We start from the raw sequence: 17,391 nt of genomic DNA, 5'->3' as shown, positions 1-17,391 counted from the left end.
TGGCAGGCAAAACCTAGAATGTAATACTTAGCAATGCAAATCAGTAGAATTTGTTTCAGTTTTTATTGCGAAGGATTTCCTTTGTGTATCTTTGTTACAGTCATAAAGCACTACGGTAATTGGAACAATGACTGTACTGAATAAGTAGTTCTTATAATAATATGGTAATTATGGCTAACCTTTTGTAAATGGTTTGTTCTATGATTCTATTTTAGATGATCATGATTCGTGGCCAGACTTAGCTTGATCTAAATTATATAGGTACTTATGTATAAATTACCGCTTGTTTAGTAATTTTACAACGAAATATCAGTTTTTACAAAATAATATGAACATTTGAAACAAACATGCTCGTACATCCAAGTCAACACATAAAACCTCGTTTTTGCTTTGGCGTATTCAAGTAAAAATTAAGTACAATTTAAAATCCCGACAAATGTACGCCGTTGTCTCAGATTATAATTTCCGCGTCATAAATATTTTATTAGAACAGCACGAAATGAGTCATTGTAAAACTTTACAGCTATTTTGGGCTTTACTGTAACGATGTAAAGCGCCAATTTGTCTGAAAATCGGGCGTTAAACGGAAAGATGTTGAAACTTTTATCATTAACATGGATTTTCTAACATCAAAAGCCACCAGTGGATCCTTACACGCACAGTTAGGGTGCTTTTCCACCAGAGATGTGCTATGCTACGATGCTATGGATGCGTTTAATATCCACCAATCATATTTATTGGTGCACATAGCTTAGCACTGGTGGAAACGGATTCAACTAAGATATGTTTTTTGTATGGAATGATGCGTGCTATGGATGTGTGCTATGGATGCGTGCTATGGATATGTGCTATGGACCATCGCGAGTGGTGTGGCTATGTATGTGCAGAGCAGACCTACAGTATGCCCGCGTTTTTCACTGAAAGTAGACATGCCATCGTGGAAGCAAAAAGCTCGAGATGCGCATCTTTCTCGCACAGCTACTTTGCGGCGGCGCATCTTCGTAGCGCATCTTCCTCGCACAGCTACCTAGCGTAGTATTGGTGGAAACGGTCACATATTTTCGTAGCGTAGATATCACATCTTCGCAGCATAGCTGCATAGCACATCTCTGGTGGAAAAGCACCCTTAGGCTCATATATCACTTTTTACGAGGAAAAAGTTTACACGACAAAAGTTACACTTCGGATATTCATAGCGGGTTTTAAAAGTGCGCTTAGATTTTTGAAAGAGAGCCACTTAGAAGCTGGTAGGTATTAAAGTGATATCTTTAGCTAGATCTAACAAGGAAAAAAATCCGAATATAAAAATATTAAAGGTTCGCTTTTAAAGCAACGATTCAAACTCTCAAATCAGCGGCTGAACTCTCTATGATATCAGTCAGTTATTTATTTCAATTCTGGTAAAAGTGTGAATACCGCCTAAGGCAGTGGTTACAGTACTCTCCCACATAATAAGGCGGAAGCAGACGTGACCGGATTTCAGGCCTGAAATTACGTGTGTGTTTTGTGAGAAATGGAATAAAAGCTTAGAGTTGTGGTTTCAGGATGCTGCCGCTTTTTGCTGAAACATTTCGGGAAGTACAAGTTATTTCTTTACTGTGGTATAGTCCTGGTTTGGACACAAAAAAGAATGAAAGTAGATTTGCAGAACTTGAAGTATAAACTGTGTGGTGAAGAGAATAATTTAGTACAGTACTGTTACTTTTACCATGTCTTGATAAAATTTAGGTGTAGAAAGCTTGTCTCTGTCTAAAATATAAATTCTGAGATCCCACAGATAACCTGTATATGCAGAGATTATGAAACAGTTAAAACCAGAAATGTGCATTTTAATTTTTTCTCTAATAGTGCCTATACTTAACTTTTATAATATCATTATTATTAGCATTCAATACTATGATTCATTTAGTACGGACAAGATAATAGTAATTGCCTACAGTTGTATTGCCTATTAATCAATTCAATTGTGTTTTATTGATCTGGTAAATCGTAAATTCAAAATAATTATGTTACGGGTAAGTCGCGGCTGTAGTGTACTAAATTTGTAAAGTGTCAAATTCTGTAAATAATGTTACAACATGACTTATCTACATAAAGTTAGGTTATTATTGTCATGTGTTTTTATCTTAACCCTTATCTAGAGCATTTTTATTAGTTACATATTATTGATATTGCCTTCGAAAATTGAATAATTATTAAAAAATAATCACACATTGTATTCAGCGCAATAGGAGGAGCTTTATTTGAAAAAACTTTAATAATTTTTGTCTTTAAAATATATATTTTTAGTTGTGGTAACAAAAACTAGAGTTTGCTTTTGTCACCGACCCAGCACGCGTAGCACAGTATGGCGGTGACAAGATATAAATGACAGCTAGTTGCAACAAATTGTGTGATACCAGTTGTCCTCACAAACGCTAACATGGCCAACACAAAATAATCACTACAAGATGTGAGTTACAATTTTGACAGCGAGATTGGAAGATTTGTCTTATTTCCTAACATGGGTGTACCAATTTATCCACACATGTCTCAGTTTGACATTTGTTTAGGTAGCATTATATCACTCAAGTTCGAAGGTGGTGATAACATGTGACACAAATAATTATTTGTTTAGTTTTTGTTAATTTCATCCTTGCTCTACAAGAAGAGATGCAGGAAAGGAAAATTACTATAATACTTATAGGGAGGATGATCCGGGACTCTAATAACCCGTTGAAATTGCTTTAAAAACAACATTTGTCAAAACACACATCCTCTTTTTTATTTGACTAAAATTATACATTAAGTATATTACTTATATGTAGCGGTGTTAGCTCAGACGGGTAAGCGCCCGCCCCTCACGGAAGAAATGTGGATTCAAATCCTGTCGCTCACATGTGCTAAGAAGTTAGATAGATAGACATTAATTTGTTCCACTTAAACATTTGTACAGTTAAATTAAGAGGCGAAATATGTGTGTTGAAGCAGACCAAAAGCGAAGCAACTCAGCGCATATGTTTGCCCTTAGGAACAAACCACAGATTTTCAGTTGTCTCCCATACTTATACTTTAAGTTTGCCTATTCACGTCAAAGTATGCAGGTAATGAAGTGGCTAATTGAATAGTTTGAATGCTAAATATAGAGTTCACGAAATGTAAATCATATAAACTGTACATTGAATACATCCGGCACACCGGGCAGTCAGCGACTCATTCTAATCCTTCACCACAGCGACAAACCCTAGTCAGTCTTTATGATTTATCAACAACATGTGAACAACACACTAACTGAGATGAAGTGGCTAATTGAATAGTTTGAATGCTAAATGTGGAGTTCATGAAGTGTAAATCATATAAACTGTACATTGAATACATCCGGCACACCGGGTAGTCAGCGACTAATCCTTTCACTACAGTGACAAACCCTAGTCAAGCTTTATTATTTATCAACTACACACTAACTATAAAAAAATAAGTGGGTATGCTAGCATGTACAACTAAATTAAACGGTTATAAAAATATAATATTTTCTTTAGGTAAGTAAAACATTTATTAAACTTTTAATTAATAAATTATAAAAAGTATACTATTTCACACACCATAAAAGCATATTAGGTATTCTTAGTTATCAACTATCACAATAATCAGTCTGAACTTGGCTTATATCAGTCATCAAATGGGTCTCATAGTATGTATGCCAAGTTCTTCAACTTTTTCAGTTCGGTGCCGCTCGGGTTCATTGTATCACCACAAGGTTGCTGATGTCATCTGACCGTGTTCAGGTGGTTTCTGCCAACAAGAGCTCTCCAACCGTGTCTAGGCCATCAATTTCTGACCGGTTTTGACCATCTTCCGTCTTGCCTACAAGCCAATTTCAATGTTCTGTAACAATCAAAAATGTTTCATTAGATTTTAGTTATACTTACGAACTAAGATTATGACTCCTATTGTCATCTTCATCATCATCATAACCCATCACGTACCCACTGCTGGGGTACAGGTTTCTTTCCAATGAAGGAAGGGTTTAGGCCTATCCAACCAAGTAGTGCCATGTGAAAAAAGTTTTTTGAGTGGTTTTGTGTGCATATGCCCAACTATAATAACATGTCACGGGTACTGGCACTTACCTTCTGTTTTTTCCTTCCATTGATTATATAAATATTATTCAGTCAGGCCGTCGGACATGCATCGAAGATGATATTCTGCTGTGCCCGTCAGGATCCTGCCCGGGCTTTTTTCTCAAGGCCTTCTAGCTCCTGGGTCCGGGTAGACAGTGGGTGGGTCATCAGTCAGGTGGCATGCTGTTTTGTTCTTCGTCTCAGGGATCCGTTGCATCGACGGCTGCCGATAGCAGGAGCTCCCAAGGAATCTGAGCGTGCTTGGTCGGGAGCAAGCTTGGTCGTATATCATTTGATGAGACGATGTCCTAGAAACTCAATAAAGTAGTTTAATGAGCCAATATGAATCCATGGGGTAGCGCAAAGCAAAGTAATATTACCAAAACATTACACTCGAAACTCTCGAAAGCACCAAACAGTCAAAATTTTCTTCAAGTTTGACGTTTGGTGACATTTTAATTGTCAAAAAACCATAGACAATACAAACAAAAACCACAAATGAGAGATTTTCGGAAAAAAATAACATTTGAAAAACCTATTTGCACAGAGCAGAAAAGTTACAGTGTCACTGGGACTAATGCCCAATCACGCAAATAAAATGAGTCCCATGTACACCCTATGCTAACATTTAAGACTGATATCAAAAAGTGACTCAATTTAAACAGTCACTTCACATGTTGTCTTATTATGGCCATACTAGCCGTGCAGCAAAGCATAACCCAGTCAGATTAGAGATGCATGGAATTAGCCAAAACATAAGCCTATGTATAAAAATCCTAGTTGTACCGCAACACGCATGATGTCATCTTTCAATGAGCCCATAACTCGTCAACACAATAGTGCACTGGCTAATGACGTCATCACCATGAAGATTGCCAGATACAAATAACTGGGCACAACTGGCACGTCGTGATATATGGCAACATTACCTCGTTTATCATTCGATATTTGAATTCGCGCGTTTGAAATGTGTAAAGGGAAGCTCGTATGGTAGTCCATAATCCGTAATGGCAGTTGGTATTCGGAATTCGCACGGGAAATCATACTGCGTCGCTATCGATATTATTTACTTACGCATTCAGTTAATTATGAAATACCTATAGTGGTGGCGTAACGGATAAGGTCTCGGCTCTCATTCGTGAAGCTGTGGGTTTGAATCCAGATAGGTACCAATGAATTTTCAGGTATTGCTGAATTAATTTCATTCTCCCCAAACTGTGAAAGACAGTGACAGCAACATACTAATTGCATAATACTTATGTACATTTAAACCAATAATGTGTGTACCATTATTCCACTATCTCCAAACCGTAAAATTAAAGCTTTTGATGACAAAATAAATCCGAGATATAAATGTTGAGCGTTTGTTGTATAATTTCATTGTGACCTGAATTTTAATGGCGCACTTTATAGTGAAATTAAACATTTCAACAACAATTAAAATTAGGTAATTGTAAAGCTGTAAGTATTAATTATTATTAAAAATAAAAATTGTATGCATTTATATTATTTTGATGATCAATTTATTAACTATTGTGCATTTTAGTTATTCATTTAATTCATTCATGTTTTGCTAGTTTTTTATGTCGTGTTATTGTCGTTTTTAGTGTGAGTACATCGAATGAATTTGAATTTGTTATTTTAAATTATAATTTATTTAACTAAAGCGATGCCACAAATTCATGCAAAATAATTATACCTAAGTAGTTCAGTATAATGAGCTGATTTTTAACATAGTTTTTAGACAATATTTTTTCAGTTAGTTTATTAAAATTAGTTCCTTGAGTATAAGCACCGGGTTTAATTAAAGAAGCCAGCAGAAAATATCCAACGGTCGATTTTTATCCATTAATCAAAGTGAGTAATAGCTTGAAAGCGAAAACTAATTTGTCATATTCAAAGAACATAACGTGTCTTTTTTGTACAAAAGAACTAAGTACCTTTTTTATAAAAATGTTCTTGCTGATCGTAATAAAGTTATACATATGCAATTAAAATTAAAAAAACATACCAAAAAATTCACAGATCTTTCCCTCGGCCGGCCATTGATAAAATTTTATTCCACCCTGTATGCTGTCACAATACTCAGCCCGCCATTTTGTTTCGCTTCCGTGCAGAAATGGCTTGTCATTTTTTAGGGCTAATCGTTTCATTCGAAAAGGTCACCGTCTACATGATGGATGGGTTCGTGAATCGAATATTTGGATCGAAATAAATAAATATCTATCGGCGAGTTGAGTCACGAAACCTTCGGAGGTAAGGGCTGTGTTGTGTGAGCAGAACTATACGATAATATACTAGCTTTTCCGCACGAATTTTACCTTTAGGATACTTATACATGATATCCTGGGAATTTAGGCAAAATTATGAAATATGGACATTGAAATTTGAGTTTTCTATCTAGGTATCTCTACTATAAAATTATAAAATAATATATATAATGTGCTACTACCGACACCTTAGCAATAAAAAATAACATAAGCAGATAAGATGCGTATGTATGTAATATTGCTTAGGGTGAATTCGTCCAAACATCACGTTACACGAGAATAACTATACCGGAATAAAATTTATACGCGAGTAAATATCCAGGATAAGTACATTTCCATTCTACCAAGTTATACCATGATTAAATTGAATGAACGAGGAACGAAACTGTAATGCAACTAAAATAAAAATAGCTGCGTTTCAAAGCATGCAATAGAAATGACATGCCAACTTAGTTTGAATGGATTATAAAAGTATGAAATTGTTTATGTTTTAATATTTTATTCGCTGTTGTTATTCGGAGACTTTGCCTTTAAACGTACCTTTGTTTATGTTTTGACAGGTGTGTTTATATGTCATTATGACGGTTTTCTAATCAGCTGATGTGCTGCCGCCATTACAAAATTACTCTCGGATAAGCTCGTTACACGGTAAATTTTGGCGGTATAACATTTTATTCTTGGGATAAGCTACTTATCTTGGTTTCAGGTTTGGTAGAATGCAAAATCTGCTTACTCGCGAGTAACTGGTAGTTTACTCTCGAGTAAAAAGTTACTCGACGTTGGTCGAATCCGCCCTTAGGGGCATAACCAATAGGTTAGTTTTTTTATTTATAAGTAGTTCTTTTCACAGTGGAGAGCAAGCTTTAATCGGATTCAGGAAAGATTATTCAGAGTGCGACTGATTAGTAATTGCTTTTAAAGGTTTTTAGTTTCTCAGGACTCAGGATTAAAGTAGGTTTACTGTTTTTATTGCCCCTGGATTTCGTACTTACCTTGTTAGCTTGAGTGCGTTTTGGTTAACCTTTTGTATGTAAAGTTTAGTTTTATTTGTAAAGTTGACACACAATGTATAGTAGGTACCTACCAAAGTAGTAGATTCCAAAAAATATAGGATATTAGAAGTATTTGTTATTGTATTTTAATTTTTTGTTTGTGTGTGTTTTATGAACTTCGTCTGAAATAAAATTATGTTATATTCTATACAAATATTATGCCTACTAATCACTTGCACTATAACCTAATCACTACTACACAGTCGGGTGTGGTCTTCGGGGCTGAAATTAGAAACCCTATCTTACATAATAATACTGTGCAGTTCGTGAAGATAAATACACAGTTTGTTTGTTAAGAGATCACAAAAAAGGGAATATTGGTCAGGACGTAAATTTTCTCAGTCCTTGAAATATTTCTCATCAGTAGAAAGGTCCTCCATCGCATAGCTAATAAATTTTAATATAAGATAGAGACATTTGACTCATACGGAACCCAGATAAGCCTAGCTCGGAGGGCACACAGTGTTCAGTATGCATATAATATACTACATAAGTTAAACTAAGTTAAATGCAAAGCAACCCGCACTTTGTTTTATATGGTCTCGACTCGGTTCGTACAGTGGGTAACTGGGCACACTGTGCGCTTTGGACTTTAGTGCGTGGATATACTTAGATTTTAACAACAAGTTGTGGTTTAACGGTGGTGATTGCATGGTGGGTAGTCTTCTGCCGCTACCTGAAGCTTGCCTGTAATAGATCGCTAGCGATAATGCCTCTTATTGCTTCTAACTTCTAATACCTATTGTATTTTATGTCTGTTTTGTTATTTTGGTGACCAGCAATAACGGATAGCCGATGGTGGAATGGTTAGTGACTGTGGAACCAGTGGAACCGAGGGTCAAACATCATAAAGTCTTTAGTTTAAGAAGACAATTTAAGTGGTTTTTCACATTTGGTTTTAGCCTAAGTATTTCTCTTAGCAAGTATTCCCTTTTCAGTTGGCAGTCTCGTTATTCTATGGCAGTAGGTATATGTTCATCTGCTGGATACTACAGTACCTGACTTCGGCGTTTGGCCTTTTTATGTAATTTATTATGTACTTATATTTTATTCTATCTACCTACCTACCCCGGTCTCTGCAGAGAAGGACTTGGGAGAGTAAATATTTTCATTCAAATTTAACCCTTGCTAGTATTACACTCATGGGCAATGAAATAGTTCCACTCACAAAATGCCGACACCAAATGACCCCAATTTTTTCAAGCATTTAATTTAAAATTTGTAAAAAATATTCCCGTATTTTGGTTAGTAGGTAATATCCTGTCCTGATGCTGTGTTAAATGTACTTCAATGTTGCAGAAGGCATAATTAAGCTAGCCTTTTCCGTGAAAGTGTAATTTGGTGTTTTTCTCAGAGGAACCTTTTCATTGCCCGTGAGTGTAGTTTAAAATATACCGTCTTGGTGTTGTATGCTCCTAGCAGAGACGTCGAGACGACTACTGGATAAAAAGTTAGTGTGTGTGCACTAGCTGTTTATCCGTTGGCACGTCCCTTCTCATTACGTCTTTTAAGTTTAAGTGTGAATTTTTAACTATAATACAGGATGTTGCAAAAGGATATGGTTAGCGGAATAGACGTGAATCAAAGGGTCATTCTGAACAACTTTTGTTTTAAGACTTCATAGTCAAAGTGACCGATAAATTTTATAAACATTTTTATACAGGCCTTAAAATATATATTTGCTGCTATAATTATAAATTATACATAGAATAGGTATACGTTCCCACCCAATTCCCAGTGGAAAGCAAAACGTTGCAGTTTTTAATAAGCCTAATAAAATTGTTATCGCCTCAGTTATAGCCAATAAAACGTTATCATTAAACCATAAATCCTACAAAATTTTACTCTGGCTACGCAGGAATAAATACGGTATATACTTAGATGGTCCTGTACACTAAACTATACATTTACTATTATAGGAATATACAAGACATCCGGATGGCGTAGTTGTTAGTACCTACCTGTACCTGTAGCAGTTTGCCGAAGGTCCTGAGTTCAGTTCCCGGTCCAGGTATAACTGTCTGGTAGAGATGACTATCAGCAATGAGGCCACTTTTTTGTACCGTTTTAAAGTTCTTGTGATGTATTTTTTCTTGCAAATAAAGTATGTTTTATTGTATTTGAAGGTGTTATTTCAATTACACGAAACAGCGGAATATGGTTCGGTTCGCATTTGAATCTTTTATCCAGCAATGTCGCAGACCTGCCCCATATTACATTATTCATACTGTATAATGCATTATTCATGTGTTGAATCAAAACCCAGTTCTTAGAAGTGATGGTAGCCTGGTAGGTGGCCGTATTGTACACATTATTGAGTAAGTATTAAAATTTGGTCTTGATTTAATTGAGTTTCCGATAGATTCAACTGTTACTTGTTACCCAGGTGTGGTCACATCAATGATTTATGCCTGCTACCCTTCATGACTGACTCAGCCAATCAGAAAACAGCATTTAACATAATATCATGGTGATAATGGCCATTATTTCAAGATATGGAACTTGCGAAAAGTTACCTCAGGTTATAATGTGACAAATAGATCATTTGCAAGTGTGTTATGGAGACTGAGAACCTCTGAGAACACAATACAGTCATGTTAATGGAATAGAATAGAATAGAATATTGCTTTATTGAACACCACATAAATCAGACATACCTACAAAAAAACATACTTATAGACTAGAACTAATGTACAATAGGCGGCCTTATCGCTGAGAGCGATCTCTTACAGGCAACGTTATATATTGCGGAAACAAAGTGACAAAGCATCGCATCTCTGTGGCAAATATGTCTTAAAATTTTCTACCCATTTAAAAGTGCACCTTTCTGTCCAATATACCTAACTAGTGCTTACAAAAGTACTCAAAAACTCTACTACTTACAAAGCAAAATTCCCTCTATGAATATTCCAAGGAAAGTAGAGGTTGTATTATACTGTCATTGCAGCCGTGTCTTTGTATTAGATTTGAACAAGAACACGGAAACAAGAGAAATGCTCTTTAGATGGCTGGATTTCTGTTATAATTATAAGATAATCGCGCAAAAACATACTCACATACATGCAATTACAAACATACAGGATACAGGTCAAACCGAGACTATAATTTTTGAAGCAGGTTAAAATCGATGAACGATCGACAATCGTAGTTAGTTGTCCGTAGAAGAAACATAAGCAAAACTTAGGACAGATTGCTGTCTCTTGACCTTTTTGCTCCCATAGTCGCGATATCGTCCGAAAAACAAATTTTTTTTACTGAGTTTGGTTTTACGGCATTCGGCAACCGGTCGTTAATTAGTAAATCCGGAAGATTGTAAAATTAGTAACAGATGAATTTGCAATTGTAGTAAAATTTATGGGTATACAATTATTCATTTTAACGAGGAGCCACATCTAGGATTTTCTGTGTCCAAAGATTAGAACTGTCACGGACACATGCAATGACATGCATTGCTCTATATTGCCCATTGGCCAAATAAATACCTTGAGACTTTGAGAGCTCACAAACTTATATATGGCTTACTTATACCACAACATATACATAATACATGTATAGTATACGTATAATGTGCCATATTTACGCATACGTGTATGATAAACATGAATTATATCTCTTAAAAAAATGCATCAATCCAATATGTTCAATGAACCAATATTGTAACTAAGACAGACTTATTACAGATTTATTATTGTAACTACCTTTTCAATTTCAATAAAGTGATTCTAAAAATACATTTACCAAATTAGCTATTTTCGAAGTTTCTTCCACTATACAGTGCCTTAGGAGTTCTTAAACTTCATTTGGTTCGGAGCATTTGCGAAATGAAATTGTACAAAATGGTGCAAAGTTGGGTCTAAGCCTAGAATCCTCTGGGTACACAGGCACTTAGTAGAGACTTAGCTAAGCAATATGTATGAGAATATTGCTACGTTCTAATAACGTTTATTTCTTGATATAAAAATGGACGATGAATTTTATCGAATCATTTTTAGGTTGCGGAGAGAAAAAGCTATCATTCTGGCTACAATAAGATAATATGTTATTCGGGAAAAATAAGAAGTAGTGGTTATATTAAAATTATAATCATTAATACGGATAATACCCATGGAAGAAACAAACAAATGACTTTTATTTTAATTTAACAGCGGGAAGATTTGTCATAGGGCTCAACCTATATTTTACAAAGTATACCAGTTTTAGACCCAAGTCTACAAAACCATACGCGGAAGATTCCCAGCAGTAAAGTAGCATCCAAACTGCGAGTGTAACAAATGTGCGGGACTATCGGACTGTCCGTGCAGCTGAGGGTTACTCCAGCTTAACAAAACAGAGCTCACCTGCAAATGGTACTTTAAATGCAAGGAGATAGAGTTGTAGGTAGCGTAGCTTCGGTATTTGTAAGCCAGAGTAAGCAGACGCGGCCGCGCGCCAAGTTACATCTGTGCAGGTTGACCGATACTTCGGGTAAGTGGGCGAAATGTGATCTATAGTTGTCTTGGAGAAATCGCTTTTTGCCTATTTTCCAATTTCCAATGTCGTTGATTAAAACAAACCGGAGGCGAGAAAAGTGATGTCCCCTTTTTTACAATACTACCATAGAATAACAAGTAGGTACTACTGTACTTGTTATTCTATGATACTACATGGCATTTGCAATAATACTTTGTGAAATGATTGCTTGAACGTATTACGTATGGTTTTTAAATATCTATTCGTAAATTGTATATATGATATGTAGGACATTATATTAGTTTAAGTCTATGTTTTTGCTGTAATCGTGTTCAGTGTTTTTTATATTTATTTTTTTGCACTTTAAACGTAATTAGAAGTAAAATATAAAAATCTACTGACGAACAATCAAGGTACAGCTCAAAACAATAGACGAATCAAGCTGAAGTGTATAATATGCCTATTATAATGTGGCAAGTTACTTGGCGACCCTCCTTGCGGGGTGAAAGAAGTGGCGGGGGCGAGGTAGCACGACATGCTACACACGTAGAAAAGTGTGCCCGGATTAATCTCGCGTTAGCTTGTAACTATTTCTGACGTAAGTAAAATTTTATTCTATGAGTGTTCCCGTAAATGTCATATTTAGCTTAAAATTTATAGTTTGACAGCATTAAAATTTGGATGTTTACCTTCAGAATATCTACCAATTTGAATTTATTTATGTAAAAGTGTTTTATTTTATAAATCAATTTCCATGTCACTTTCATGTTCACTCTCTGTTTTAACTTGTTCATCGTCGTCGTCATCCTCATCTTCATCATCGTTTTCATTAACTTCAATTATAAATCTAAGACAAAAACCAAAAAACATTATACCTACTTTGAAGTATAATGTACTAGAGTACGCCAGTCATATTAATTCAGTGTACACATATAATATTTTATGTTTAATTTACATTAAATTATAAATAAACAATAACATACCTGTCCAATACATTGTCAAATACTCTATCAGATTTATAATATTCGTCTTAATTTTTTATGACATGGTCGTCACAATTTCTCCACTTTTCAGGCGAATAATTAGAGAAAAGCAACTCTAAGTCTTTTATCTCTTTATCTAAGTTAGAGTCAATCGACGTTCTTGCGAGCCACACAAGTTCAATAGGATTTAATTCCGGGTGGTATGGGGGTAGGCGAAGCACGATATGACCATTTTCTTTCAAAATTTCATCAATTTTGTAACTTTTCTCTGTGTTTTGCTCATTAATTACTTTCATTAAATCACATAAATTTTGGTTGCTTTCCTAGTTACAAGAACTGACAACTGACGCACTGTCATATGGACTCTTCGTCTTTGTTGTTTACTTTTTCGTATCTGACTGCGCAGTACCAACCTTTAGCCGCGTAGCATGACTGATCCGGTACGCTGTTCTACAAGAAGCCCCTATATTGAGACATTATACGATTTGTTGTTTTTAACGTTATTTTGTTGACGAATTATAGATACCTAATAATAATACACACACACACGCACTCACGCCTTGTACTAATGTACTCCCTTGCGGGGTAGGCAGAGGTGCATTGCTGCACCCACTTTTCGCCAGAGTGTATGTTAGTCCCAATGTAATAGGGGGCGGGCCTATTGCCATTTTACGGGCACATCCAAGACCCAAGAACAAATATCTGTGTTTAAACAAATATTTGCCCCGGCCGGGAATCGAACCCGGGACCATCGGCTCAGTAGTCAGGGTCACTAACCACTACGCCATTCGGTCGTCTAAACGTCTAATAATATAATGATAATATTAAAAAGGCCTCAACACTCATCCTAAGACTAATGGTCTCAGGATCAATGATCTCGTGTGGGTCGCACTCAAATTATGACAGACTATATAAGACATGTGGCCGCCTCGGCTGCGCGGCCGAGACTGCCGTAACAATGACATGCAGTGCACGCGTTCCCCTCCACCGCTACCCTCCCGCTACCCGCTGTCGTCTTGGGTACCTCGTCCCCTCCGCGTCTTTCACCCCGCAAGGAGGGTCGCCAAGCAACTTGCCAATCTATAGATAATAATTTAATAAAATATAGATTATTTTTCAGCTGCATTTGTTTTAATACAATGCGACACTAGCGCCACTCAATCTTTCCTGAATCCCTTCACCCACCTGTGCAAGGTGCAGCGATAGTAACTCAATAGGTGCTATAGCAGTGTTCGGTGCTACCTACAGCATCGCCGGATGCCCGGCGGCCGCTTTTATAAACTTTTGTTTCCGATATCTGACTGCTGGTGCTGTTGCTCGCTCACTTCTATTGACGATATTTATCTCCCAACTGTTGATTTTTCATTGTGCTCGCGATGTTATTTAAAAGTACGATAGAGGCATGGAATCTCTTATTATTACAATTATTATTTTGCTTACGATAATATAGGGATTTCTAGACTTACCTGGCAGAGTCTAAAAGTTAGGGACAAACTTTATTGAATATGATATTTTAGCTACCTACTAATATTCCATTGCAGGACTCAAACAAAAAAAGAGTAGTTAAAAATATGAAGGAGGGGCCGTTTAGTCTCAGAAGACTGAAATTATCGGTATGTCCTTAAAACTCTCTCATCTAAGGAGTGAATGTAATGCAATGATGTTCACTGCCACTACTGGCCTGCCGCCAAGTTACTTGGACAAAGACGTTTCGTTACACGCTATGAGAGGACCAATAAAAGAAAATTCCATTCATTTCTTTGTTCTGAACGGAACGTAACAAGCCGCAGCCAGTAAACGCAAATTTTAATTTTCTTTCCCAATGGATTTCCAGCTTTTGTGTCTGAGACTGTCGCCATATTGGAATGGAACATGCCTTCTTACTTATTGCTAACAAGGTTTGCCTGCCAGCTTACTGTGTCATATTGTCATATAGCTACTTATTATAAGTTCCGTTGGCTTTCCTGTAATGATGTGGACGGATTTTTTACCAGTAAGGGAAAGAAAGCGGTGGGTTAAGTTCATATTTGTATGTGTGAGCGAAACATCCAACTTTATTACTGTTTTGCTAACTTTCATCAAAATCGGTTAAGCCGTAAGTATATACCTATCATAAATTTCAGGGGATTTAACGTCGCTCGGTCAAGTTATATCGCATTTAAACTGGTCGGAAATACCATCACGCCCGCACAAAGGATCGCAAAAATTCAGTAATGAAAAAATATTTATCAAGAGAGCGACACTGGAACACAGGTTAACCGAGTTAAATTAAAGTTTATATCAAAAAGACCCGGCGGCGTAAATGAAAAATAAAATGGCCGAAAAGTTGTGAAACAAAATTACGTGAAAACGACCACCCAGCACCGCATACAGGCACGTAGGACTTACATTTATTATGTTCCTAATTCTTGCCTCGTAAGGTTTAAAATTGGACTGCTGTTACGTTTTCGGTGACTCCAAATACAGAGGGATCTTCTATGTAGGGTTTGTGTAACAAGTTAAATTTTAGTACTTAGCAATTCCATTTTGGTTTGTTTTGCTAGCGTCCATGAAATTGTCTACTGTCCAAAGAATCTAACGTTCGAAAATAAAGAAACAATGATGTTGGTTGTAGAGGCACAAAATTGATGAATTTTAGCATAGGTACGGTGGCCTGCGCCTAAAAGTATACAGGCGGAGTTTTTAAAATAGCGATCTCAAGCTCACATGCTGCTCAAGCACATCCACATAAACACCACTGCTACACATATCACACACAACACGTCCCCGGATTTATAACAGATGTAGCTGGTCCCTTCATCATCAGGGATCGCTATTTTAAAAACTCCGCCTGTATACTTTTAGGCGCAGGCCACCGTACATTATGACGTTACAAATTTTGTCAACAATACACACAAAAGTGGAATTTTAAACAATAATTAAAAAAATTTGAGAGCACTAAAATTATAATTGTCCTTTTTGAATACACAATTCGCCTCTATTTTCTTAGCAAACCTTGCCTTGAGAGCCTTATTAGCAGAAGATGATACCTAATTACAGACACAACTCATAATTGTGCGACAGCCACAAACCACCACCTCAACCCTAAACTCTCAACCTCTCCCATTCCAGGATGTCATCCGTCTCGAAACACAATACTGGTCCCTCGTAGAGATCCCGAGACAGGAGAAGGCGGAGACGGTGCCGGCCTTCGTGCTGCGAGCCTGCGCCATCATGGAGAAGACACAGAAGTCGGGAGAGGGAGTCAAGACCTCGGCGAAGCTGGCGGAGGAAGCGGCTGATCGGCGGGAGAGGATCGAGCGGCTCACTGGTGAGTTCTTGCTGTTGCTGGTGTCCTGGTACAGTGCCACCACAAAACAGCGTCGCTCGCCTGCCAAACATCTGTCAAATCTATACATATACAAGTTACGTCAGATTTGACAAGCGAGCGATACTGCTTGCAATATATATAAATATACCTATATACATATATATATAGTATTTGATGTAGTCTTATTACGCTGGTGATAAATGGTGGTTATTATAAACTGGTGATGATGGTAATAAACTACAAACAAAGAATTTCCAAATACATAACATATTGTTGATAAAAAATGATAATATGTGTAACATTTCCTGTTAAAGAAATATGAAACAAAATCGATTAAAGTCGTTATTATTATGTTATAGAACGGCTGTATATTGTGTATCCAAGAGAGAATCCGCTTTTATAGTCGAGCACAGATGGAAAATAACAAAAAATTGCAACGAACACACGCCTGAAAACAAAGACCTTTATCATTTTACGCGGGAAAAATTGATATTTCAAGCGAGCAAAGTACGTGATTGGGGTTTTTAGTTTTCACTTTTGCTCTGAATGTGTGTACGGTATTGAGAGCTGCCAAAATAAAATGCTTAGAAAACTCTTTATTAATATTAAATATATTTAACAGAGAAAATGAAAAATAAATATTTCAGACACACAGACAGAATACATAAATTAATAGCAACGGAACGTCTGCTGAACAAAAGGAAAAATCGTCACGAAATGATAAACGAACAATGCAATTTCTCTCTTCTTTTCACCATGAATGTTCTTTAATTATTCCATTGCCTCTTTCATACTTAAAAATCGGAAACAAATTAAAGAACTCTCGTTTGGCGTTGTGCCAATTTTGGCGGTAATCTTTGGAAGCAAATTTTCTTGTCATGACCGCCAAGCCCTAATTGCATTCCGCCCCTAACATGTATTCGAATTGAATCCTTAATGAACATTAGGCCACGCGACTACATGCAATTCTGGCGACTGCGCCATATATCTCAAAGGCGCTAATCCAAGGAGTTTGCATACGAGTACATACCTGTTTCGGAGGCTAACTGTATAAAGCTGGATAGATTAAACAGATAATGAAACTTAATTTGGCTTCTCCTTGATTAAACGTTACGCGAGGGATTCGAAGAGTTAGAACACGGTGTCTTCTTACAGTTACAGCAGCAGGTTTTTTTTTTAAATCACCCGGTTCATGTTTCACAGACCTAAGAACTTTATTACTTTTCT

At 36.5% G+C, this 17,391-nt stretch overlaps 1 protein-coding gene and 1 long non-coding RNA gene across 2 annotated transcripts in view; one reads left to right on the top strand and one right to left on the bottom strand.

The window, feature by feature from the left end:
* LOC105381973 overlaps positions 1-17,391 on the top strand; it is a 154,956-nt gene that overhangs the window by 135,823 nt on the left and 1,742 nt on the right. Inside the window, exon 5 of the mRNA XM_038121988.2 lies at positions 15,966-16,164. Coding sequence (XP_037977916.1) covers positions 15,966-16,164 — 199 coding nt within the window. The remainder of the gene's footprint in view (positions 1-15,965; positions 16,165-17,391) is intronic.
* LOC125488946 lies at positions 3,509-4,806 on the bottom strand. The gene is made up of 2 exons (XR_007266619.1): positions 4,110-4,806; positions 3,509-3,864 (listed from the first exon to the last, which is right to left on the bottom strand). It is a non-coding gene; the product is annotated as an uncharacterized LOC125488946 (long non-coding RNA).

Source organism: Plutella xylostella, chromosome 9 (assembly GCF_932276165.1).
Source record: "Plutella xylostella chromosome 9, ilPluXylo3.1, whole genome shotgun sequence".
Taxonomy (NCBI): domain Eukaryota; kingdom Metazoa; phylum Arthropoda; class Insecta; order Lepidoptera; family Plutellidae; genus Plutella; species Plutella xylostella.
This window is presented reverse-complemented; position numbering and strand designations above follow the sequence as displayed.